This window comes from Protopterus annectens, chromosome 9.part0, assembly GCF_019279795.1.
Source record: "Protopterus annectens isolate FY-2018-M chromosome 9.part0, PAN1.0, whole genome shotgun sequence".
Lineage (NCBI taxonomy): Eukaryota > Metazoa > Chordata > Ceratodontiformes > Protopteridae > Protopterus > Protopterus annectens.
The window spans coordinates 537,613,893-537,641,746 of NC_056743.1; the positions used below are offsets into that span (position 1 = coordinate 537,613,893).

General features: G+C 40.5%; 1 protein-coding gene across 1 annotated transcript in view; it reads right to left on the reverse strand.

Moving 5' to 3' along the window:
- Positions 1 to 27,854, reverse strand: part of UNC5D (unc-5 netrin receptor D) — a 3,101,373-nt gene that overhangs the window by 474,975 nt on the left and 2,598,544 nt on the right. Inside the window, exons 12-13 of the mRNA XM_044083087.1 lie at positions 17,051 to 17,219; positions 56 to 283 (exon numbers count right to left, since the gene is read on the reverse strand). Coding sequence (XP_043939022.1) covers positions 56 to 283; positions 17,051 to 17,219 — 397 coding nt within the window. The remainder of the gene's footprint in view (positions 1 to 55; positions 284 to 17,050; positions 17,220 to 27,854) is intronic.

Below are 27,854 nucleotides of genomic sequence, written 5' to 3' on the forward strand. Positions count from 1 at the left end.
AAGCCATTACTGAAAAACAACATAATCATTAAGGTAATAAAGAGAAGAGCTTTACCTGAAAAAGATTTGGAGTGTTATCCATACAGTAAACCCTCAGATTGTAATCCATTGAGTTGCATGACAAACAACCGAAGACAGCCACTTTTATTTGTTTGGAAGCACATTCATTTAAAGGCTCCCCCACAATGGCATAAGTGCCTAAGGTGTCCAAAAGAATATGACAAAAATGTGTGTCCAACAAACAGTAGCAAGAGGTTATCTCATCCTCCACGGATCCAACTTCCTAGAAATTAAAAAAATAAATATTAGTGTGCAAACCTATATAAATATTCCATTTTAGTTTCATAACTCGGTAATAGCAAGATTTAATCATCCATTACATTAATGGATAGAATTTCCATGTTCATTTATCTGCAGCGGACATCCACATACATTATGGGAACACAAGCATCATACAAATAGACCAACAAACAGTACACTACATTACATATGCTTGATATAAAACAAAACCATCAACATAATTGGATGCTACTTCCCACCGGGCCAAAACATCCCTCCACTAGAAAACCTCCACAGCTGGTCTACCCACCATGTCCCCCAAGAAACTATAATTTTAGGTGATTTAAATATTGACTGGCAATCCTGTTCTGGCAACAATCCAACCCATCATATAAACCTTCATGGCTTCATCCAACTTGTCCAGTCGCCAACCAGGATAAATAAAAACTCCAGCAAGCACACTACCCTGGATTGGATACTAGTCAGTAAGAGCCCCCAGTCATATATAACAGGCTGCTTATCAGATAGCCTCAGTGATCACTCCCCAACATTCCTACTCAAAAAATACCTATACTAAGCTAAACCTGTCATCTACCGTAAAATACGTAAAAAACTAAACTTTAACCCACTCATATTCATCTCATCCCTCAAAGAATGTAACTGGTATCCCCTAAAGTACCTCAGTCTTGATGACGCAGTTGAATTTTTAATACTACCTTCCTGAGCATCCTTAATTACCATGCCCCCATAAGACTTTCCAGAACGAAAGCACAACCCTCCCCATGGCTACAGAAAACCACTAAGTCAGAAATGAAAAACAGGGATAAAGCCTGGGAGCACTGGTGCAAAACCAAAACCCCCTCAACTAGACAGAAACTCCTAGAACTACGCAATAGAGTTAAAAACCTAATAAAACAGGACACATTTCAATACTACCAGTCTGCCCTAGACTCCTCCCAACACAGGCCCAAACAATTCTGGTCCTCCATAAACTCCATCCTCCACCCAAGTAAAGTCAGTACCCCTCCTCCTAACATCCCTCACTCCTCCGAAAATATTGCTATCTCATTCAACACACACTTCACACAAACCCTACTATCACTAGCTAAACAACACAACCCCCCTTTCCTCCAACCCACACCTTCAACTAGTAATCTACCCACTGCCTTCTCTTTTTCTCCTGTACCTACCTCCAACATAAACAACCTCCCAAGTGAATACCTACAAATCGGAGCTAATGCTCTGGCCTACCCAGTATCCATCTTGATTAACCGATCTCCGTCAGAAAGTTACGTTCCCACACTGTGGAAAGTATCACATATAATTACCCTCCACAAAGCCGGCCCCTCCACAGAACTAACCAATTACTGCCCCACAGCTGTTCTCTCTCCACTCTCCAAAATACTAGAGAGATGCATACATTCTCAGGTCTCAGACTACCTCCTTACTAACAACCTCCTTTCCAATACCATAGCACCACCACTGCCTTACTCTCCTTTACTAACACTATCCTTCAGCATAAAAACAATGTCTCTCTCTCCTCTGCTACTTTCTTAGACCTATCTAAAGCATTTGACATGGTCCCACACAAACAACTCGTCTCTGTCCTCAATAACCTATCCTTCTCTTAATCAGTCACCAACTGGTTTCAGAGTTACCTGTCTGACCGCCAACAATCCGTTGTATGGCAGAAAACATATCTCCCCAACTACCTGTCTCCATAGGGGTTCCCCAAGGATCCATCCTTGGACCTCTACTCTTCTCTGTTTTCACCAATAATCTAGCCTCTGCCACCAAACATGGCATACTCATACAATACGCAGATGACTCAACTATAATCTGCTCAGCCCAGTCCCTACCAAAACTGCAAAAAGTCACACAGGAAGCCTTTTCCTCTGTTAAAACTTGGTTATCCGATGCCCAATTAATACTCAACCCAAACAAAACTAAACTACTCATCTTCCAACCCACCAAACATACTCAAAACAACTCTCACTTTAACATCACAGCAAAAGACAACACCACTATATACCCAACTGAACACACCAAATTGCTAAGAGTGGAAATAGACAATAAACTAAAATCTGACATTCACATATCAATGACCATAAAAAAAGTCCACAAAAAACTAGGAGCGTTATACAGGAATAAGCAACTTCTCACCAAAGCAGCAAAGATTTCAGTAGCAAATCCCCACCTTATCTCCACCCTACTTTATGCCTCTCCAATATATACCAACCTAAGGCAATGTGATCTGAACAAGCTAGAGACCTGCTACAACAAAATTGCCAAATTCACCACAGGGGCATCCTACCATAGTCACCACTGTCTCTCACTTGCTGAACTGGGTTGGCTTGAACTCCCTCACCTCCTTCAATAGTATCAACTATCACTCACCCACAAACTAGTAAACCATCCACTAAATGTCCCATCCCTCCAGAATCTACTCCAATCCTATCGCACCACCAGACCACTAAGATCCAGCAACAAAAATCACTTGCATATCAGTAAAGCCAATAACTCTGCTGGTGAAGCACTATTCTCATGCGCCATAGCCAAATTATGGAACTCCCTCCCACCCATAATTACCTCCGTACCATCATGCACCCACTTCAAAACTTTACTAAAAGCGCACCTAAAAACCTGCTGGCTATGCCCTTGCAACTCCCACTTTAATATCACCCACCCCATCCAACCACTACCTTTCTTTCCACTCCACTAACTACCTTGATTATAGCAAGTTCAGATGCTCATAAGCCTAGTAATTATTATACAGCAGGAACTTCTTATTGTAACATTTGTTATGTACTTCACAAATAAAGATTCTATTTGTCTACTGATGTACTATGTTCTTCATCTGTAAATATGTTTGTAATTAATTGCTATGTTAAATTGTTAATCGCTATGTAATCCAATGTAACTACTGTCTGTTTAACTTAACTGTGGAGCTTTTCTCCCTGGGCCTCTGCTGAAAATGAACCTATGTCCAGTCAGACACTCCCGGTCAACAAATGTAAATAAATAAAATAAAAAAATTCATTCTTCCTCCTCAGCCATTTTTTGACTTTTATTGTGAACCAATGAACAGCACTTGTCATCTGCAGAGCTTCTAGGCAAGAAGGGAATAGGAATAAATTGTAGGCCTTTCTTCCACATCATACATGCAGTTACAGTCAACAAGCTACCTACTTCCTGTGCTTGAGATGCATGAGAAAAGTGGAGTTCTTAGAGAAATTCCACACAATCACAGACTCCATAGAAAAGGTTGTCCAGCAAAGAATCAGACCACTAGATATATTACTTCTGTATGGTAAGAATGCTTCTTGTTACACTTGGGTGTTTGCCTTGCTTGATGGTGCAAGGGAATAATAAACCTATGTAGAATACAACCTTTCCTCATGAAAGAAAAATGAGGTTTGTGGACCCAGACAGTAGGTTTATCCTCCACTGTGCAGCATGAGCTCCATCCCCTTCATCTTTCCTTGTTGCTGAAAATGACCCTCTCTGCAACCCCCTGAGATGATCTTAGGCATCCAAAGCAACATTTCTCTACGGAAAATAATTCAAAATCCTCTGCTTTATATTCATACTGTGGATATAAAAAGTGTACACACCCGTTAAAATGCCAGGTTTTTGTGATATAAAAAAATTAGACCACAATAAATCATTTCAGAACTTTTCCCATCTTTAATGTGACCTATAACCTGTAGAGTTCTATTGAAAAACAAACAAATCTGTTGGGGCAAAAATATAAAAAATAAAAAATGTACAATAAGTTGGTAGCATAAGTGTGCACACCCTTAAACTAATACTTTGTTGAAGCACCTTTTGATTTAATTACATGCAGAGCTGCTGCAAAGCAGAAAAAACAAAAGTTTGCTCTTACCAATTACACCTACCTATCTCTCTCTCTCTATATATATATATATATATATATATATATATATATATATATATATATATATATATATATATATATACACATACATATATATATATATATATATATATATATATATATATATAGATATATATATATATATATATATATATATATATATATATGTATATATTGATCTAAGACTATTGAACAAAAGTTCAATAGTCTGAATTCACAATCACCGGACACACTTTAACAAAAGCGCTTTCACCGAAAAAGCGCTTTCGTTAAAGTGTGTTTAAAAACAAAAAGGAATAAAACATTACATTTACGTTTTTGCAGGGGGGCAAGTCCCCCTGCACCCCCCACACCCCCCTACTTAAATATTCTCACTCCGAGGTCGCACTACAGTGGGGAAAAGGGAATTTTCCCTGATCCCCACTGTAGTGTGATCTCCGCAACAGGCATACTTACGCGAAAATGCCTTTCAGTGAAAAGCACTTTCACGCAAGTATGCCCGGCCGAAACTATTTCGGTTATGTTGCCGTTCAGAGATCCATACGGATCCCATATATATATATATATATATATATATATATATATATATATATATATATCTATGGTCTATAGTGAAATGTTCACTATCTCTAATTCAACATTTCAATATATCAAACTCACTAAACTGAAACTTAAGCATAGATCAAAATAATATTTAAAAAAATTGAGCTTCTGCAGAGTGGCTGCTCCCCCCTGCTAACTGAATATACTAACTCTAAGATCTTACAACAACAGGATCTCTCACAGTCACTAACTAATCATGCACCGAAATTCCACCCCCAAATACACAAGCGCATACTTTTACTCACACCCATTAATTCAACACATACCCACATTCACACAAATGCACATATTGACACATAAACACATTCAAACACACACACACACACACACACATATAGAGCCTTTTTCACTTCATTCTACAGGCATCGACCAAATAAGTTTGCTATAATGCAGAGTCAAGTGGAAGTCATCCATCTAACTTTCGACCAAATAAACAGCACCCAATATATATACATATATATATATATATATATATATATATATATATATATATATTACTGGTACATGCATAAAAAAGATAATTTACAGAAAATGTGTAAAACTTTAAAAATTCTAAAAAAGTAAATCAGAGAAGGAGGGTTAGTAGAGGGAAAAAGAAGTAGGAGTACAAGAGAGAGAGAGTAAAAAATGAGTCAGGTGGTGTAAGGAACAAAGCCAGTGGTTTTGGAAGTACAGTTTCATTTTCTGTTTGAAAAAGAGCAAAGCAATTTTTATCTACTGTATTAGTGAAAAGACAGTCACCCGCAAAGTTATTGGACTGGCCATGATTTTATGGGAGGAGCGAAGGGAGTTTGAGATTTTTATAAGGATTATCAGTTGTTGAGAATAGGGTCTTGTCAGGTTGATATAGTACACTATGGGCAGTAGAGTTGAGGAATAAGCAGGTAGTTTTGGAGTTCAAGCCAGCCTAGTAGTTTTAAGTTGAGACAATGGTGGGTTCTGAAGGGGTTACCCAGTGGTGGCGCGGCAATATTGTTATAGCATGTTGTGAGTTTATTGAGGATTGCTTTTCTAAGGTTGGGTATAAATAGTGGCATATAGTAGAGTAGATGATGAAGATGATTGGGGGTGATTGGCTCTAGAAAGGGTTTTAATTGATATAGGGATCCCATTTTTCTTGTTAACTAACTATGTGGTATTGTTAATGTTGCTGAAAGAAAGAGAGTTTATTGTTGATATTTGTAGCTGTTTGTGGTGTTGTTGTGGTGTGAGTGGTGAGATGACGTCGTCATTGTCTGAGGAGAGAAGTCAGTCAAGTGGGGGGGGTTTAAAAAGGAGAAGTGAGTAGTTTGCATTATTGAGGAACCACCGGAAGAACCTGTAGATGGAGCAGTACAAATAAAGGGAATAATCGTCGTGCATATTGAGACAGGTTGCTTGTAAAGAAGTGGACCAAGATGGGAGCCCTGAGGAACTTCGGGAAATAGGGCAAAAGAAGAGATTCTTTGGCTGCTTTTTTGGAGAAAAGGGAAGGGGAGCTTGTCAGCTAAGGGGTACAAGGGTTTTGGTGGATGAGTCTGGATTTAGTGAGAAGTTGTAAGAAGAGTTTAGCTGGTTTGTTTTGAGGGTAATAGTTGTTGGTGTTCATTTGTCTAGCTAGGGATTGAATAGTTTTGTAAAAAACAGTAAAAGCATTTTGCAGTTATGAGAGGGTGTCTGGGGGTTGGCATTTAGGAAGGAGGTTTGGCTGTACCTGGGAGAGTAGTTTATTACTTGATATAACCAAGAAATTCTGGAATTATTATTAAGAGTGGCTGCGTCACAAGTAGAATTTTTTTTTTTTTTCGGATATTATTGATTTTTAGTCGATTTCTAAGCGCTGGAAGTGAAAAGAAATCTGGGCTGCTGGATTCTCCATTTGGTCCATGCTTTATTTCTAGTGAGGATGAGTTTTTGTCTCTTTTGGAAATGGGGCTGTTTTATTTTTATTTTCATGGGAATGAGCTGGAGCATGTCTATCAGAATGGATAAGAAAGTAGTATAATATTAAAAATAGGACTGCTTCCTCAAGAGGTTTTTTTTGCATTTTTCCTCAGTTCCTCAGTTCAGCTTGAAAAAAGGTCTATATTAAAATGCTTGGTAGAGCGAACTTTTCTTATATTAGGGATGTTTACACTATCTGACTTTTCTCTGCTAATATAAGTTAGGGAGTGATCACTGTGATATCATCTGGCATGGTACCTACTTTATATATTTTGTTTACATTGTTTGTTAGTATATATATATATATATATATATATATATATATATATATATATATATATATATATATATATATATATATATATATATATAATTTATAGATATATGTATACATACACACACACAAGGTTATGTACTTACCATAACACTAGATCAAAGTTGTCTTGTTTTCTTCTTGTTCATCCTTTGGGTTACTGGGTCTGAATGGATACAACCACAACACCTTTTGGAAGCTGTGGATCCAGGGCTCTGAGTCCTTACCTGTACTTCCTATAAAGTAACTCAGTTTGACTTTGCCTGCTCATAGTCATACAGTATATGCAATAACTGATATAATACACTAGAGTATAGGAAACAAGAAATGGTCATAAAAAAGGAAACAGCTGTCAAAGGCTGTTCAAAGACAAGGTGTCAGGTGAGGTCCTTCCAATCATCAGGAGCAGCAGGTGACAATAATGGAAGGGGAAAAGAGGGAGGGATGTTGAACCAGATGAAGACAAGACAACACAGATCTAGTGCTAAAGTAAGTACATAACTTTTGTAACCAATGTTGTCGATTTTTGCTCCAAAAATACCTGGGTGGCATCAAGGAAGAATATTCCAGAGAATGGTGCAGCCAAAAGATATATGAGACCTGGACTGTACATGTAGCTTGTTGTGATACACAAATGAGTGAACAGTCAACCAAGTTACTGCAGCACAAATGTTAGCAATAGCAGTCCTACACTTAAAGGTCATAGAAGTAGCTATAGTCATTGCAGAATAGGCATTTTTTTATGTAAAGTCAGACTGAACTTGTTTTAAACAAATCATACAGTCCAAAAGCCACTTAGACAGAGTAACCTTTGAATCACTTCAGCCCCTTTAAGCTTTTGAGAAAGTATTGAACAACTGCTCAGATTTCCTTATATCCTCATTCTTGTGTAGATAAAAATCTGAGCTATCTATGAAGATCTAGTGAATGTTATGTATGCTCATGTTTGTTAGAAAATTTAGAAAAAAAATTCTCCCATATTGATTGTTTGATTAAGGTTTACTTCAGATGCCACCTTTAAAAGAAAAGTGGGGCTGAGTCTCAAGGACAATCTGTCTTTATAGAAAATCATATAGAGAGGGTTACAAGATGGCAGTTGTAATTCATAAGTCCTCCTAATGGAAGTGACAGCCACCAGAAGAATAATTTTTCAAAAGAGAAATTTTAAATCCAATGTGGCGGCTGGTTCAAAGGGAGATCAAGTCAAGGCCCGTAGCATGATAGTAATGGGGCCCTAATAGTGGGTCTCAGTAAAAAAGCTCCATTGAGAAAGACTTTAGACATGTTAAGTGAAACTATGGGCATTTGACTGTGTACAGTGTGTAAGTTGGTAACGGCTGCCATTTGCACCTTGACTGTTGAGAAACTGGAACCTTTGGAAAACGATCTGATAAGAAGTGCAAGATGAAAGGGAGTGGTGCTGAGAAAAGATCTATTCTCTTGCAAGAAGCCGAAAGAAAGAATGTTTTCCATTGGCTATGATACAATTTTCTAGTATTCTGCTTTCATGAACATCAAAGAATGTGAACCACTGAAATGGACAACCTGGAAACTTTGGCCATCATTAGATTTGGAAAAAATAGAAGGTTAATTTTAAGGTCTTTAGGTCCAGGAAAGGTTTCCTAGATAAATGACCCAGGTGATCGTCATGGTGATCCAACATCCAGTGTGGATGTACTAGATGAGGCCAAAGAAAAGGGAACCAAACCTGTTAGGTCCAAAATGGAGCAATGAGAATCACTCTGTTCTTTTAACTTCTGGCTTTCAGAATGAATTTTGTTATCAAAGGCACTCTAGGAAAAGCATATAGGAGATCTGGTGGGCAACTGTGAACTAGAACATTGCTCAGTGACTAACCTGCTCATGGATCAGAGCAAAGTAACTGCTATACTTATTTAGGTACAAAACAAAAGCATAGATCACAGCAAGGTTTGCCCCAGTGGCTAAAAATTGGAGGTGCCACCATTTGATTGAGGGATCACTCACACAGTAGAAGAATTCACCTGCTCAGCTTGTCCACTAAAACACTGGAAGTCCATGGCATATATACTGCTAATAGAAAGCGACAGGAAGACACAGCCTATCAGTACACTCTCATGGCTTCTTGGCAAATAGGATAAGTGTGAGTTTCCCCTTGTTTGCTGATATACCAAAATACTGCCATGTTGTCCATCTGGCTAGAAATCACACCATCAGGGAAGGGATTCTTGAAAGGCCTGCAATGCCAGGATGACTGCTTTGATCTCTAAGATACTGATGGGAAGACTGGCCTCCAGGAGTGACCAAGAACTTTGGACTTTCTTCCCTTTGAAACACCCCCCTCCTCACTGGGAAGAATCTATGGTTACTGCAGCCAGTGGGGAGAATGGTCAACCTTTGACTGTTGCCAGTAATGTCAAGCACCACTGCATATGAGGCCTGCAAGTTAGGTGAATTCAAGCATGTAGAGGATGACATCTTTGGTCACTGAACCAATATGGTCTTCTAAAAAACTCTGTTGGGGAGCTAATAGGATCACTGACACCACTAAACATAGCAATCAAAGGATGAGCATGGCTGGAGGAGAGGGATGTGGATGATCCTGAACTCTGGAAATTAGGCAATTTGAGTGACTGTATTGAAGTGGCATCCAATAAACTGTAAATATAGTGTGGGAGTCAATTGGTTCTTTGCTTGTTTTACAGTACAGTAATCCCCTACCTATAGACATTTTGGAGTAAGAATTCCCAATGGTGGACCAGAAGATCTTGACAGTATGAGATATGCATACTCTAAGTTTGCTCTGTTGGTCATAATTCCAGTGCTACTTGTCTGGTATACCTCCCATTGGAGGTGCCCAGTGAAATTCCTATTAGTAGTCCAAGCACCTTAACTGTCCACTTTCAGTCCAGAGAGGTATAATGGCCTTTCAGCAAAGCCTTCTAGACAAATGAGCTCCCTACTCTCCCATGGAGAATGAGCTAACTAACCTTACAAAGGAACATTATTTCTGCAATGTGTATTCATGATCTCATCTGTTTAGTCACTACCTAAAGTTCATGGCCACAAGTGCAGATGAATAAACAGAGTATCTTTCAAAATGAGAGTGTTATCTTGGGACTTGGTACTTTAACATCATAGGCTAATGGTGTGCCTGCAAAGTGCTGTAACTGCATCCATCTTCTAGTCGGTCTCCTGCCCCAAACTCTGCCCATCCATGAATGTGAATATAAGATTGCTGAATATGTGCATTTGTTAGGGTCTATATCATAATCTCGAAGGTTTAAAACTTTGAATCACTAAAGATCGAACTTTAGTGATCGAAGTCTTAAACCATCAAAACCAAAAAAAAAATACTAAATTAAAAAAAAATGAAATAGTGTGTAGGCAAGCCCCCCTGCACCTCCCACACCCCGCTACTTAAATATACCAACTCCGAGAATGCACTACATTGAAGTAAACGGAAATCTCCCCCTACGGAGATTTTCCATTTAAACGCTCAATGTAGTGCACTTTCGGTATTCTCGTCAGACTTCGAGATTTTGATACAGACCCCATTTGTTATAGTTGCTTGATTCATATCTAGAGAGGAAAACAAACAACCATGACATACGACTTAAGCATGCTGAGAGCAAAGGCTCTTGCCTCCCCTATAGTGCCTTTTTTAGGACAGGTAATGAGGTTAAAACTACCAACATAAAAATGTCAACAAAACACAAATTAAATGTAATTCTGCTAAATGCTAGGAGTCTAAACATGAAACTGCTCTCAATACAAGCATTCCTAATCCTGGAAAATGCTGACATCTGTGCAATCACAGAAACCTGGTTAAAAGCTGTGGAAAGCACCCCAGCCTTACCTGGTTACTCATCCTATCATGCATTCAGACCCCAACCTGTGGTCAGTAAAGCCAAAGGAGGTGGAGTTTCAATATAGATTAAAGACAAACACACCTCCAGGCTTGTCAAACAGTATGACACACAGCAGACACTCCAGGTGCAGTTAACCATTGACAAGAACCCTATTCAAATCATAGCTAGCTATCGGCCCCCAAATCTAACTCAAGATGCCCAATCCGCCTATTTGGACCTGTTCGAAAATATCAAAATTCAACCCTTTACCCTGATCCTGGGTAACTTTAACTTCCCAAACATAGACTGGAAGAACTACTCATGCCAGAACACAAATGCCCAGAGATTCCTTGATTTTGTCAATGCAACTGCCTTTGAACAGCTAGTCGATACCCCAAAAAGGGGTGATAATATCTTGGACTTGGTATTAACCAACATGAGTAACCACTGCAGCATCCCTATAGTATCATCCTCCCTGGTTAGATCCGACCACAAAGCAGTCAATTTTGAAGTCACCATCTCCCACAACTCACCTCTAGCTAGGATCAGACATAAAAACTTCTCTAAATCTGACTACAGGCTCCTGAGGGATGGGATGGTTTAAACAGCTTCACAGCCCCTCCCCCTCTGTAAGAACTGGCACCAATATCCAAAACTACACCAAAGCACTGTACAAGCATTTATATAGATGTATGTAATCAGGAATACCCAACAAGACTAAGTCATCCTCTACAAGGAAGAGTAAACCTGTCTGGCAGACATCTGCAATAAATAAACTTTATAACAAAACAAAAGAATTGTTGTCCAAGACCAAGAAGGAGCAGGTGCCCAGTTGGAAGCAATGTCTCCTTAGCCAGAACAAGTAAATAAGAGCAAAAAAAAGCAAACTTTGAGTCCAAATTGGCCATATCTACTAGAGACAATTAAGAGGCCTTCTTCACATATGTCCGTAACTTCAAAGGAAGCACCCAGATCTGTTCAGAACTGGTGGTCAAGGACACCACATATACAAATGCAGTAGATATAGCAAACTTGCTGGCTGACAGATTCAGCAAAAACTTTACCCCTTTGTCCTCCCATCAGAAAATCAGGACATTCCCAGTACCTGCCCCCTTCCCATTATATCTAGGGAACAGGTCATCACTGCTCTCTTAAAGACAAAATATACAGCCTCCATGGAACCCGATATCATCCCAGGCTGCATCCTACGTGAACTCAGGCAGGAACTTGAAGCACCATTTGGCACCCTATTCAACCAAAGCCTGAGTACTGTCTTCATCCCAGCTGAGCGTCCACCGATCCAGGTAATTAGAGACCCATCAGCCTAACTAGCCTGATCTGCAAGGCCATAGAATGGATTATCATGGACCTCATTAACAAGGACACTAACAACCTCCAAACACTTGATCCCACACAGTTTGGCTTTGTTAAGGGGAGGTCATGTCTGCTAAATTTGGTCGACTTCTTTGAGACAGTCACCAAAGCCATGGACGAGGGGAAGATAGTGCACACCACCTACCGTGACCTGGCAAAAGCCTTTGACACTATTCCCCATTCGGGCATAATAGACAAACTCTCTCAACTAAACATCAATCCATATGTTACCAGATGGGTAGCAAATTGGCTCACTGATAAAACCCATGTTGTCAAAATAGAGAAAGCCACCTCAAGCAGTAGACCCATAACAAGTGCTGTACCCCAGGATTCAGTCTTGGGGCCTCTGTTATTTTGAGATATACTTTACTGAGGTTCAGGCCAAAACCAGTGGGCTGCAGATGACTGCAAGCTGGGTGCTGTCATCAATTCCCCTAGTGATGTGGACATCCTCCAAGAGGGTCTCACACAGACAAATGACTGTTTTCAGAAACATGGCCTCAAGCTGAATACCAAAAAATACATCATCACCCCATTTGGGGACAGTGATATTCCCACAAATTATTACATTAATAACAACGTCCTAAGCACTCAATCAGTCTTGAAGGATTTGGGCACCCAGGTTGATAGCGACCTGACTTTTGACCATCATGTTGCTTCCATGGTACAGAAAGTCTTCTACATGGCCCACCTCATAAGTAAAGGTATCTCATCCAGGGACAAGGAGGTCATAACATCCCTGTATTCTTCCCTTATATGGCCCATTATTGAGTACAACAAACCTTTTGGCATAAACCTCGCAAAGCATATGCAGCAGCTGGAGTCACCACAGAGGTTCCTCACCAGGAGAATCCAGTGCCTCAAACATCTACTATACACAGATAGGCTAAAAGCCCTATCCCTCTACTTAGTTTCATACAGACTCATCAGAGGTGACCTCTGTCTGGCATACAATGTGATCATGGACCCCACCTTGATGGGACTGCTGCATATCCACAAGTGAAGTCTAATTTCGAACCCACAAACGCAAGCAGCCCCTGTGGGTCTGACACACATCAATTTGTGTTGTCGATGGGACCAGAGACTCCCCCTCCTCATTCTCATATGGAATAGACTCCTCTCCACATCAATACCCCTTTTTACCTCCCTTTTATTTAAACTGATGGGAAACAGAAAATATAGAAAAGAAAATATACCCCTGGGATCCAACCCATAGGTGCATTGGGTGGATTTGTCTGGGTGCTTTGCTAAAACATGATATAGGCTTATAAGGGCCTTTATAAGGGCCCCCTCTGTGCATAGCCTATGATCCCTCCTATTATCAATTGATTTCTAATCTAATGTTATTTTGTTATATATATAATACTTGTATATATAATATGAGTATCAGATAATTTATGCATTTTGACACAGACACATTGAGGCAGATTGTCCTAGAACACTATCTCACACAACTGTATCCTGTTCTTCTCTCCTTTTCAACACACTTGAGTCCTTTTTTCAAACATGGAAGCTGTAAAACCTTATACACAAAAAAATTAAAAACCTTACACACAAACATTGAAAAATCATATTAATGAAGATAAATAATAATAATTACTCATCTCTCATATCTCAGCATCTCACATCTAATCACAGAGACATCACAGAGCACAGCTGTACAGACACACAGAGACACAGGAACTAGAATCAAGGACATGAGGGAACCAACTACACATCAAGCTGCGACAGAACTTTTAACCATGGTTGTGCTTGAAGTAAATTGGCCAAAATGTCAAAATGGTTGTGTTGTTGTGGATGATGGATGGGGTTTGGAAAGGGGTTGATGGATGGATGGATATTGGGGGGATACAAAATATATTGGGGTATTTATATTTATTTTTTTTAATTTATAAATTTTTTTTTTATTTATTTTTTTTTTTTTTTTAAATTTTTTTTGTAATTTTAATTTTTTTTGAATATAGATTTCAAAAAATATAGTATAGCCAGTGGGCCAAATATATAATATAGCCATTAGGTAAACTAATATTTAGTAAAATAAAATAATTTCTCAAACAAAATTTGATACATCATTGCAAAAATACAAAAAAAAACTGCACAAATACATCTTCAAATAACATTGAAAACTGCAATTAAACATGCACACTGTCTTCTGAGTTCAGATTTATAGTTTTAAAGGGGTACAATAATATATATATATATATATATATATATATATATATATATATATATATATATATATATTTTTTTTTTTTAAATACCAAAGAGAATTTTTTTTATTTTATATTCATTCAGGGACAATTAATAATTGGAGAATATTCCGAGATAATATGGCATTTTAGAATTAAATGTAAAAAAAAAAAAAAAAAAAAAAGTTCTTATTCTAGCAGCAGCTATTAAAAGCTGGAGATAATTCCATAAGTTTATGGCATGAAGTAAAAAAAAAAACAAACTTTTTTTTTTTTTAAAATACTTCTTAATATCAATATTATAATTTTCAGAATCTAATAGTGGGTAAACTCTCTCTAAAAATAAAAAAAAAAAAAGCACTCTATTTTTGAAATGTTCTAAATACAAATTTATTTTTTAACCAATATATTTTTTTTTTATACAACACATAACGGTTTAAACATTAGTGAAATGACTGATATTGAAGAGGGTCAAGATGAATTTATCTAATAATAAACTTCTTAAAATAAATCTGGAAGACTAAACAGAGTTCTGAGGAAGGACTAATATCATATTCCTGGAGAAAGATAATTGGAAAGTAGATACAAGCGGCATACACGCATGTAAAAATTGAGTGTAAATATGAAAACCAAAAAAACATGAAAGTAAGTACTCCTGTATAAAATGAGATTACATAAATTACTTCACAACTTTTAAAATATTTTATATTTAGTAAAATCACCATTGCTAAAGTAATTTTCCTCAAAGTCCAATTAGTGGATGTGAAAGCATTTTAAAGTAACACTTTTTAGTTTAACATTTAGTAAACTTAAACCATAACTTCCAAATACATATTTAATATATAATATAATAATTTTTAAAATAGGAGGGAAAAAGGTTGCTAGCAGTGATTGGTTTAACAGTGTATAAAATGTTCAGGTTTGTGATAGAATTTTATGTCTGATGAAGTGTAGGAGCAATATGTGAAAGCTCTTACAGGTGTTTTGCTAAATAAATCGTTTAGTTTAATGCAGTGAGTGTTCTTTGCCTGCTTGGATTTCTTGCATTATTTTTTTGGAGCCTGGTCAGACTTTATCTGGTGCAGTGGCTTTGTTTCAAATGACGGATGCAGTTAAATTAATTGGGAGTCAGCTAGTGCAGAGGCAGTGTAGAAGGTCTTGCCCTCCAAGTAAAATATTTTCACGTGAAGTTCATTGCATCTGGTATGCATGAATGAAGATGCTTTGACAACAAAGTCTATTGTCAAATGCATCTTATAGTGCTCATAGTTTCTACTGATACAATAGTGTATCATGTTTAATATATATTTTTCTGTTTTGTAATGCTGGAAACAAGCATGATCACTGCAAGCTGTTAATACCCATGGTTACCCTTATGTCACAGGCCAGTAACAGATAGGAAAATGTAAAGAGATACATTCAGTACAATAACACCACATACGGTAGTGATATATTACATCAAGATAAGTTAAAACAGATGGAACAAAAAGTACTACTTATAATATTCCTGAATATATTTTCCCTGAAATAAACAAATGAAGGACATTAACAGTGTAATAAATATTCATGAAACTCCTTTGTGATGGCCAATATAGAGATTAATAGAAACAAAACTTCTATTGTCTGCTCAGATTAATTTGATTATCCTTAACAAAATGATGTATTTTGCTGCTATCCTCCTGCAATAAATATAGCCCAGGTCTGTATTAATTCATCAAAAGATATTTCCAGCGAACACCTCTTCATTGCCACCTAGCTGTCGGAAATCACTTCCATGATTAGCAGGATTTTCCCAGGTCAATAAAGTAGTTGGCCTACTACACAACTTTGCCCTTTTCTACACTGCAGTGCGATCTTTGAGGTGGTATATATATTTAGGGGGGTGTCTGGGGTGCAGCCGCTGACATTGGGGGTTGTGGGGGATGAAACTCCCCCACTTTGGTGGGTTTGAATTAGCACGTAGTGTGTTCCATCGTGCTGTGTGGCAATTGTTTCATTGCCATAGGAAAATTCTGCGAATTTCAGAAGTGGTTTTCAACAGTTAGGTGTCGATGAAGAGGTGTTCACTGGAAATATATTTTAGTGAACTAATACAGACCTATAGAGGCCATATCAGTTTTACAAGAAAACTGTGTCATAATTCTGCTGTGGCTTAGTGGTAATTCATGCAGTCTATTGTGTCAATGGTCTGGGGTTCGATACTGGCAGAGGTATTTTCTTTGGGTTGGGAGGGTGGCCTAATGGTTAAGGTGTTTGCCTTACAAACACAAGGTGCAGGGTTTGAGTCTCCCAAGGGATAATTGGCTAAGCTTAAAATGGCTCACAAGGGCAGCTAGCTTAGTACTAATCTATGAATCTATGAACCTATAAAATGGCACAGCTACTATTTGTAAAGATCTCAATGTAATCTGGAAATATATAAGAATTTTAAACGGTCACATCCATCTTCAACCATAAACACTTGAGGGATTAACCCCAATTTATTCCATAAAAGTAACACATCAGATGTGGAACAGCTTAATACATTATGAAATGCAGGTATACATAATAAGAAAATGCTACACAGATGCTAAATATCCCCTTCTTTTATTTACATTCAAAGAACACAATGACAATTCTTTCTAGAATGGTATTTACCTACCTCCCATTTCCCCTGCCAGGTCCTTCTCTTAAGTTTTATGTTCCAGTCCTCATGGTTTGTATCAGAACAATGTGGTATTGTCAAAGCAACCGGACTGGATAACAAAACATCTTGAGGGCCACATAAGACTTCAGGTCCCAACAGCACTTCATCACCTTCTGAATGAACACTGAAAGACATAAGTAATTGTAATATTATGCAGAGATAAATTCAACAGATTTTTCTTCTTTATAATATTGTTATGTTAAGTGACTCTCAGCTCATAATTCAAGAGATGAAGACAAATTGGCAGATTTCATTGTAAAATGAGTGCATGAAAATTTATAGTAAAGGAACATCCAATTATTAGCCTTAGAGTAATTGCATAACAAACCATAAATATATTTCTAGGAGTTATCATAAATTCACATAATCAGAAATGGCATTGCATAATTCACTTTGCAGCCTTTAACTTCATCATAATTGTGTCATAAACGTGGTCTGTAACAAGTGATATCTCCTAAGAGCATTACTGCATTTAAAGGGTTATTAACAAAACTGCATGCCTAACACTTATTACCATTTAATGTAAGCAGAGAAAAGATGGCTGTGAAAAGTGTTTATAAGCTAATAAATAGTTACCTCGTCTAACTCAGGACATTTATAATACTCTCTTACCAGCAAGAGTGTTGAAATATGTTCTTATTTCCAGAAAACATAGCAATAAAAATCCTTTTATTGCCCTCATTACATCAGTCTTCAATACCTTATCTGTCCTGCACAGTGTAGTGGTATGGCTGAAGCCCATGCCAACACACACACACACACACACACACACACACACACACACACACACACACACACACACACCTATCATATCTGGGATTAGAACTCCTATTTAATTAGTATATTACAATACAGCACTACGCTGTTATAGGATGTGCCATGGAGATTACAGGAGTACTTCTTCCCCAAAGGTGTATTTCACAGTGAATGACATCAGTAGGATTGCCAAAGTAGGGCATTTGAATTGTATTGATTTGACTAGCCTAAAATCATTGCTCCCTGCACAGACATAGAAACACACACAAAACATCCACAACTGCCATGTGTGGGAATAGAACCCCTACCAGAGTTCTATATCACACTAAAGCATGATGCTGTTATAGGACACACCACAGGGATTGTTGGAGTGCACCTTCCCCAAAGGTGCATATCACAGTGAATGACAACAGGATTGTCAAAGTAGGGCATTTGAATTGTACTGTGACTAGCCTAAAATGCATTGCTCCCTACACAGACATAGAAACACACAATAAACATCCAGAACTGCCATGTGTGTGAAAAGAACCCCCTACCAGACTTCTATATCACACTACAGCATGATGATATTATAGGACACACCACAGGGATTGCTGGAATGCCCCTTCCTCAAAGGTGTATATCACAGTGAATGACATCAGCAGGATTGCCAAAGTAGGGCATTTGAATTGTACTGAGTGTGACTGCCTAAAATGCATTGCTCTCTCCCTACACACACACACACACACACATACTCATGCACACACACAATTGACAAGTCTGGGATTAGAACTCCTACCAAACTATTTTATCAGGCTACAGCTGTACGCACTTATGGAATGTGTTACAGAGATTACTGGGCTACAACCTTCCCAGAGGGATATTTCTAGGTGGATGACATCAGCAGCCTTGTCAAAGTAGGGCATATGAATTGTAGGGCGTGTGAGTAGCCTAAGAGGAATTGCTGTCTACACAGACAGGGACAGACACACACACACACACACAAACACAAACACACACACACTCACACACTCACACATAAACACACACTCACACACACACACACACACACACACACACACACACACACACACACACACACACACACACACACACACACACACACACACACACACACGCACACACACACACACACTTGCCAAGTCTTGGATTAGAACTCCTACCTAACTATTGTATCACAGTACAGCAGTACGCAGTTATGGGATGCACTACAGAGATTACTGTGCTACAAACTTCCCAGATGTACATTTCTAGGTGGATGACATCAGCAGCCTTACCAAAGTAGAGCATTTCAATTGTAGGGAGTGTGACTACCCTAAAAAGCTTTGCTCTCTACACAGAGACAGACACACACAGTTGCCATGCCTGGGATTGGAACTCCTACCTATCTAGTTTATCACACTACAGCAGTACGCAGTTATACAATGCAACATAGAGATTACTGGGCTATGACTCTCCCAAAGGTGTATTTCACAGTGAATGACTTCAGCAGGCTTGTCATAGTAGGTCTATGGGGAGGGCAATGTGTCTGCATGGGCCATAACCCATTCATCTAGATGTTGACACACCACATGCAGACACACACAGGGTCATATTTCACAGGTACATGCATACAGCTGCTAGATGACTACTTCCTTGTACAGTCATGTTGCACAACTAGCACTTGCACCAAATAGTCTGTAATTCTGACAGATACCATTGGCTAGTATCTACAGTGAGTGACATCTGAACCTCATGTGGTTGTGGCCCTTTGGCTGTGTGCTGGGTGGGACAGGCCTGCAGGCCTGGATGGCTCTTTGTCACAGTCCCCCTCTTCCACACATCTATGTACATTTACCTTTGGCTTATTATAGTGTGTTGTCCTTAGATATATGTCTGTATTCCTATCCACTGTGTGTGCAAAGCATGAGTGGTGCATACTGAGGAGTGTCTGCACTAATATCTGCGACTTCTGGATGTCTGGTCCACTGGTGTTTGCAGACATGGCCTTCATTTGTTTAAGTGTGTGAGCATGCCCAGTATGTCCTTTCAGTATGTTGTTGGCTGACATTGCCTTCATTTCTCTGTGTGTGAGCATGCCCAGTATGCCCGTCTGTATTGAATGTGTGGATCAAGTCCAGGTAGTTTGTACTGCAGTGCAGACGTTTGTGTTGTACAACCTATAGGTAGCATACTGTTTCTGCAAGGTATCCATCGATCATTTGGCAATATGGGGACAGACTCTGCAGGGGATAGTGTGTACTGTAGGTGATTGTGCTTGTGCTGCTTCAGCTGCATAGTACTGCTGTTAGCAGGGATATTCAGACATGTACTGTTATACACAGTGAAGTTTTCTGTCCTCATGTACTGTCAGGGTGGACATTCTTGCTCACAGTGATGTCTTTGGGGACAAGGGAGACTGCGTCTTTGCCCAATATTATGGGCAGGCACCTATGTATTCATGGTAAGTTATGCCATTCTGGAGGGGGAGTTGCAGACACTTGGTGCTGGGTTTGTGTATTCGGTTCAGCACCTTTGTACAGTACTGGCAGAGGATCCCATACTTTTACGCCCATCAGCATGACAGTATGAACTTATCTTGCTGTGGCAATGCCTCACAGCTGTACAGATTCGCACAGGTCAGCCAGGGGCAGGGGTCATGGGTCAGGACAATTACCCTATTGTGGTGTACAGGCAGGTGTGTAGCCATCCATGTATGTGTTTGCAGCTATGGACAGTGCATGCACACAGCTTGGTGTCAGACCCTGCACATTCCATGCTTCCCATGCTTCCACTTCCCGTCTGTTATTCTAACCTCTTCTGTACATTATGCATACATTCTCTGATACTTTCCCTAAGGGTATTGCCCCATCACAGGTTTGTGTTATTGTTGGTCCACAGCTCATGCAGTTGGACATGGTGGACATGTTAATGTGGTTTGTCCACATGGCCTTGCATATGGCTTATGTGGAGTGTGTTATGTTATTTGGGTGTCCGTGACATAGCATGCATTGGCAGTATGTGTGAGACACAAGCCTTTGGCAGATGCCTGTGGGGCATTAGGTGTTGCTGCATGCCAGATGTGGCAGGTTGTTGCATTCTGTCAGGCCTACAGTCCCAGACCACCATGCAGTATATTCCCCTGGGGTGACAGGGTAGGTGTGATAAGTGTTCATGCCAATACCTCCTAACAGTCTTGCTCAGGTGGTGCGGATGCAAGCAGGGTGCTACCTATTACTAGGGACACACCTGCATGGGACACCTGCACTGCATGCTGCAGTCTTCCGCTAATGCCATATACAGATGGGGTCTTACTGTACCCATTCCACACATAAGGGATATGACCAGAGAGGTGCCTGTGGGTGGTGTTTGCATGAGCTGTGTGCATGTGTGCTATGGATACTACTTGCATCTGACACACAGATATGCATTGGGAATTCAAGTTATGCTTGCATGTGCAGGTGCTCCAGCTGTTTCCCAATACATCAGTCCTATCTCCTTTGTAATCTGCGAGTGTTTAGCCAGACAACACCAGTAACCCCTACTACAGGACCAAATAATGTGATGCATACCTGTATGTATGTTTCCAAGGGTATGTCCATTTCACAGTGACACAATATATACTGTATGTCTGGGCTACTTTCCCCTGTGTACTGCTTGTATACGCAGATCAGCAGCCATGCCATGTCAGTCTTTCAGATGGTGACACATATTACCACCATACGTTTGCAATGGCTTACTGCTAGCTTGTGTTATACTGATGGGGATTATGTATGGCACTGCAGGACTTGTTCCTGTCATCAGCAATAGTGGGTAATGGCCACCAGGCTTAGCTCAACATGCATACATACCGACAACTCTCACACAATATGGGACACACACCAACCTAACACACACATACCTGCATATTGTGCAGATGCTACAACCTATCCTGCTATCTTGGCCACCTCTGTGCATCTGTGCTCCACTGGTATTAGACCTACACATACATGTAACTACATTTCTACATAGGGTTGTGGGAGGGCACACCTGACTGTTATGACGTGTGTATATCACATTGGGGGGGGCACACCAGACCATTACTAAATAATTAAGTAGGGTTGGGGGAGCACACCTGACTGTTTCTGCATTCCTACGCAGGATTGGGGGGGGCACACCTGACTATTTCTACATATCTACACAGGATTGGGGGGCACACCTGACTGTTATTACATTTCTACGTAGGATGAAGGGGCACATTTGACTATTTCTACATTTCTACACAGGACTGGGGGGCACACCGGACTGTTACTACATTTCTATGTAGGATGGGGGAGCACACCTGACTATTTCTACATTTCTACCTAGGATTGGGGGCACACGACTGTTATTACATTACTACGTAGGATGGGGGGCACACCTGACATGTACACATTTGCTATGACTGTACTGGTTTGTCTGGTACTCCATTTCATTCTGTATTCTAACCTATCATGCTGACTAGAGGCATACCAGTGTACTACAGATCTTAGCTTTGATTTGCCTACATGTTAGTTTCTGACTTCCTACCCTTTAGACTTAACGTCCCACTGCCTGGCCTGCTGTCGTCTGTCTGTGTAGGCCTGGGAGGTGGTTACCCATAGGCATCATTCAGAGGCCATAGCACAGCCTTTGTTTGTGTTTGTCTACAGCTGTCCTGCTGGCTGTGACTGTTGTTGGGTATGTGAACCCCCCTGACTAGCATGTGTGAGTCACTTACCCTGTGGGTGTCCCAGTATTGAGGGTGGTGCTGTGGAGCTACCTATGTCGAATGCACATAGTATACTCCCTACACATGGTTGAGCACAGGTAGTGTCGCATTTGGCATCCCTTTTATTGTATGTGAGAGTCAGAGAGAGGTGTTATTCCCTGGGTCCCTCCTGAGTCAGTGTATGTGCTATGTATTGCCTCTTTGCCAAGGCCAGGGCATACTGGGCATGCTCCCTTCTGTCTACTGGGGCAGGCTCAGGTTGTTCCTCCTCTGGGTCACTCTGTGCCTGTGCAGGCCTTGGCAATGGTGTGGGGCTGTGTGGCCCTGCCCCGTGCTGTTCCTGCTGCAGCTGTATTTGCAGGATCATATTGTGTAGCATGGCACATACAATGACAATTTGGGTACATGCAGCTGGTGAGTACTGCAGGGCTCCATTGGATGTGTCCAGGCACCGGAAATGTGACTTGAGCATCCCAAACACACGCTCTACTATAATTATGGTCTGTGCATGTGCATCATTATGGAGTTCTTGTTTGGGTGTGTGTGCATTTCTGATGGGTGTCATCAGCCATGGCTTCAGTGCATATCCAGCATCCCCCAATAGGTGACCATGAGGGATGTCCCCAATGGCAAATCTCTGGTACAGCTGCATCAGACGCCAGATGTGGGAATCGTGATAGCTTTCAGGGCAGCCAGCACACACATTCATTATTATTCCCTTAGCATTGCACACGACCTGGCAGTTGATAGAGGGGAAGCCCTTGCATTTGATGTAGACCCTATCCCACTCACCAGGTGGTGCTTTGATGCATATGTGCCTGCAGTCTATACCACCCACTACCTCAGGGTATTCTGCTATTTGGTGGATCAGTTGCAAATTGCTGGCCAGCGCCTCACGGGTGTTGGGAAAAATACATGCTCACCGACATGTGCTGACATGGCATCCAGGAACTGGTGGAGTACTCTGGATGCTGATGCCTGTGAGATCCCCATCATATCCCCAGTTGGCCTTTGGAAGGTACCTGTAACTAGTATTCTTAGGCTACACATACCACTGGGATGGGTTCCCCTCTGTTAGTTCTCTGTGTCAGGCATGGCCAGCACAGCTCAACTATTTGCTGTAGGAGGTCCCTGTCTATCCTATATCGCTCCACTATCTCCAGCTCATGTAGCCCCTGGTAGGATACCCTGGATCTGTACACTCTTCTCCATCTCCTCACTGTGGGTTGGTCGACAGCATTCACATCCTCACCACCCTCAGCCTCTTCCACAAGTTGTTGTATGATACCTATTGCAGCCCCCATCATTTTGTTGTTTTGTTTGTTAAAAGTTCCCCGCTTTTATACACCGGTGGTGTAGAGTGTGGGAAAAAACAGAGGGGAAGGTGTTTGCATAGTTAATAGTAGTGTTCTGGGCTGGGCTGGTCTGCTGCCTGTGTAATTGACTGACTCTGATACATTTCACCTGCCAGCTATGCTAGTTCTCCTAGATTACCTTCCTACTACTGTTTTACCTTCCCATTGCCTTCCTGTTTAAGCCCGGAGGGGCGCTGCACAAACAGACTGCTCAAATGTGCACAGAGTTGCTATTTCCTGGTTTAACTTTTTTTTTCCTTTAAAACCCAGTGTGTGGCGCTCACACCCGATTAGGCAATGTAAAGAGTGCTAGGCAGACTCAGACACACACCCTTGCTTAGCTAGGAGCAAACTTGATCCACAGGGCTCCAATCTGCTTACAGTATGCTTGACACCCCCATGATATCAGCTAACTCCTAGGCTTGCACCAAGCTATTCCTACTCTTACACTGCTAGGACCTGACTAGCATGCTGGGGAAAACTGGGATTCACTATCATTCCCATCATTTGCATAGGATTGCCTGCTAATGCATAGTTACATGTCTCACACTGAGCCTCCCCCCTTAGCAACCACTACTCACTGGACATGTCTTCTGCCTGCCATTGGCTTTCATGGCAGAATAGTGAATTTAGTTAGAATGCTTATTTTAGGTTTATTTTATTATTTTCCCCCGATCCCGTTTGTGCGCCACTGCCCTACGCTTAAATAGCCGATATTGGCTAAAAAAAATAAAAGTTGATTTTTTTATTTTGTAAGCTGTTTGCAATGCCAGTGACCTTATACTTGGCCATTGGCATGCTTCCTGACTGATATGCGGCCTTTATTTGGAGCGGTCACTGCTCCGTTTTGGATTTTGCAGAAATGTACTCAGTTACTAACCAAGTACATTTCTGCAGATTACACTAGTCCTGCACTGCCGGTTTCAAGCTTTCTGGTTTGCAATTTCATCCCTTTTGCATGGATTTCTCCTGCAAATGGAGTGATTTGAATACAGTGGCTTAGTCCATGCAGGACTAGTGCAGGAGCACACGTGCATGCCCCTGCAGGTTGTTCCTGGATTGCATGGCAGACATATTGCCTGCTACAGCTCCTGCACTAATCCTGCACGCCATGCAAGGTATGCAGAATCCGGGGGACTGTTTTAAGCCCAGAAGAGAATCATTGCTCTAACACTCTGTAAAGAAACACTGGCTAATTTTTGCATGATCAAGTATTTACAGTCCATCTGTGTTTCATATTTATGCACTTAGCTGACTAAATAATATGTTGGTTATAGTTTAACTATGTAAATACAGAATATTTTGTGGGTAATACAACAAAGCCTTCAGAAATATGATAAAGATGTACTGAAGTCTAGCAATTTTAAGAAAACAAATGCTTTTCAAATGTGGAAGTTGTCACTACAGATGCTGGGGGCAGGAGACAGGGGTGTGTTTGGTTAACTATGATTTAAATATTCCCAAGCTGCAACTGTTAGCATCAGTCACAGCAGAGTGGCTGAGTTAGAGACTTTCCCAAGGAGGTCTCAGGGGGCCATAATTTGACCCCACAGGATTCACTAGCCTTTTCCTGATTCCTATTAAAAGATCAAGTTTGTAACTCTATTGTTAGTCAGGGCTAGGTATCTTTCTCCCACATTGCCTGGATCAGCCATATTAGCGCACATACTGTTGGCTACTAAGGACAAGGGTTCATAGGTAATATATTGATATTTTTGATTTGCTGATTGTGATGGTGTACAGCAGCTCATGCAAGTGTCACATAACAGGGACCTGATGTTGGACTTTGCAGTTTTAGGAAAAAAGGAGTTGGGTAAAGTTCATGTCTAGAATTGGGAAAATTGAGAATTGGACTTTATATATTGTATAGCCGTTATGCTATACAAGGAGCCGAACAAGATGTGGTCCCACCTAATAGAAGCCCTACCTTATCAGCTTTTATACCATAATAGAAGCAGAGTTCTGTTATGGGAATGGTATGAGCAGAAGTCTAGAAACCAAAAAGTGTAAGATGCATCCTTGACAAGGGATGATTGTTACGTCCAGGTGCACTGGGTTAGCTGACAGAGAGACAGCCCACAGCAGAGTGAAGGCTTGCAGGGTCTACAACAGTGGGGCTTGTGCCTGCCCTGCATGCCAGTTTATGCATTTAAGTTATGAGCCAGAGACAGTGAGTTGTCAGGCAAGCTCTTTCCTACATTTCAGGCTGGATACCCAAAGAAAAAGCCTGATGCTCTGGCAGAGCAGGTTGAGTTGTATTATGCCTGGATCACTGGGGGGCTCTCTTTTCAAGCCCCTCATCAGAGATAATTTCAGTGGATTTCAAATCAAAGCTGATGTTCTTGGCTGGATTTTAGTTTACCCAAACATTCAGACTCAATAGGAATTAGTTTACATCTTTGCTGGGCTTTCCCATAAAATTGCATTCCATTCAATTTCCAAGTTTCACTGTTGTGCTAAGCTTCATTCAGTTTTGGGCAAGAAAAAAACGTGTATAAGGAACTCCTCAACAAGGATGTTTCAGCAGGCAGAGTGGCAGGCCTTTTCCTTTTCCCCTTATTTTCACCTTTCCAGTTATACTTTTTGGACCAGTACCCAAGAAAACACAAGGACAGTACAGGCTCATTTAGCACTATTCTTTCTCATCAGGCTCAGTAGTGAATGACCCTATCAGCAGGTCAGGTGCACAGGTTAAATATTCGTCCTTGGAAGAGGCTTTTATAATCATCCATGGATTTCCCGATCTCTGTTTATCAAAATCAGCTATCAAGTCAGTTTTTGTTTACTCCCCATATGGTTAAAGGACTAGCCAAACCTGCGTATGAGTGTTGAAAGGCAATTTAATTTTGGCACATCAGTGCATATGGGGTGTGCATTGGCCTGCTCAAGTTTCAAACAGTTTAGCTCTGCACTGTAGTCAGCATTGATGCAGCAAAGAACCACAGCAGTTAGGGTTCCATTACTTAGTGATTGTAGGAAATGGGATCGATGCTGCCCAAAAGGTCTTGACAGGTTTTTTTTAGAATTATGTCAAAAATTAAGGGTTCTTCTTGGCAAAATGTAAGAAAGAGGGTCCAGCCAAGTCATCAGTGTTTTGGGGATTCGAAGCAGATTTTTTCTCTTCCATGTTCAGATTACCAGCTTCAAAGCTAGCCTGGTTGTGGTCTAATATAAATGCATTTCAATGAGCTAAGAATTTTAGAGGTCAGCAAGTAATGCAGCTTCTGGGATTTCTCCATTTTGCATGCCATGTAGTGGCATGGAGTAAAGCCTTTACCCGACCTCTGGCTATCTTGCTGAAGGGTAGCAGACTGAAGCATCACTAGAGGAAAGTTGATCATAGAATAAGGGGTGATTTGTACATTTGGCCTTTTTGGAACTACAGTGACATTTCTTATTGGCAGAGTTACTGGGTCTATGCTCAGGAAATGCAGCTATTCACTGACTTGGTGGGTGAGGATTTTAAGGGAGGGGTGTTTTTTTTCCAATGTTGTCGGTTTTCCACTGTCTGGTTCACTAGTTCATCACCCCAGATAAAGAGAGATAGCACTTTTTTTTAGAACTTATGCCAACTTGGCTGAAAGTACATTTGGGGTAGAGGAAACAAGGTTGCTGATAGTCTTTCTCATTTACAGATTCACACTTTCTGGCCGCTAGCACCACAGGCTCAGGAACTACTCACCACCATCCCACCATGCCTTATGGTTGATTGTTGCAGTAGTAGTAGTCAAACTAGTTTCTAGTCTTGGTCAGCCAGCACCAGGAAGTCTTAAAGAGCTGCTCATGAGGTATTCAAGGAGTTTTGCAGGGATGTTCATATGTTACACAGGTGTTGGTCTACATTCATGATTTGTCAGCGTTTGGTTTCAAGGTGTTACTGCAAGGATGCTGCCAAGACTTGCTACATTTACCTGGCAGGTCTCAGCTTCTGGGCTAAGCT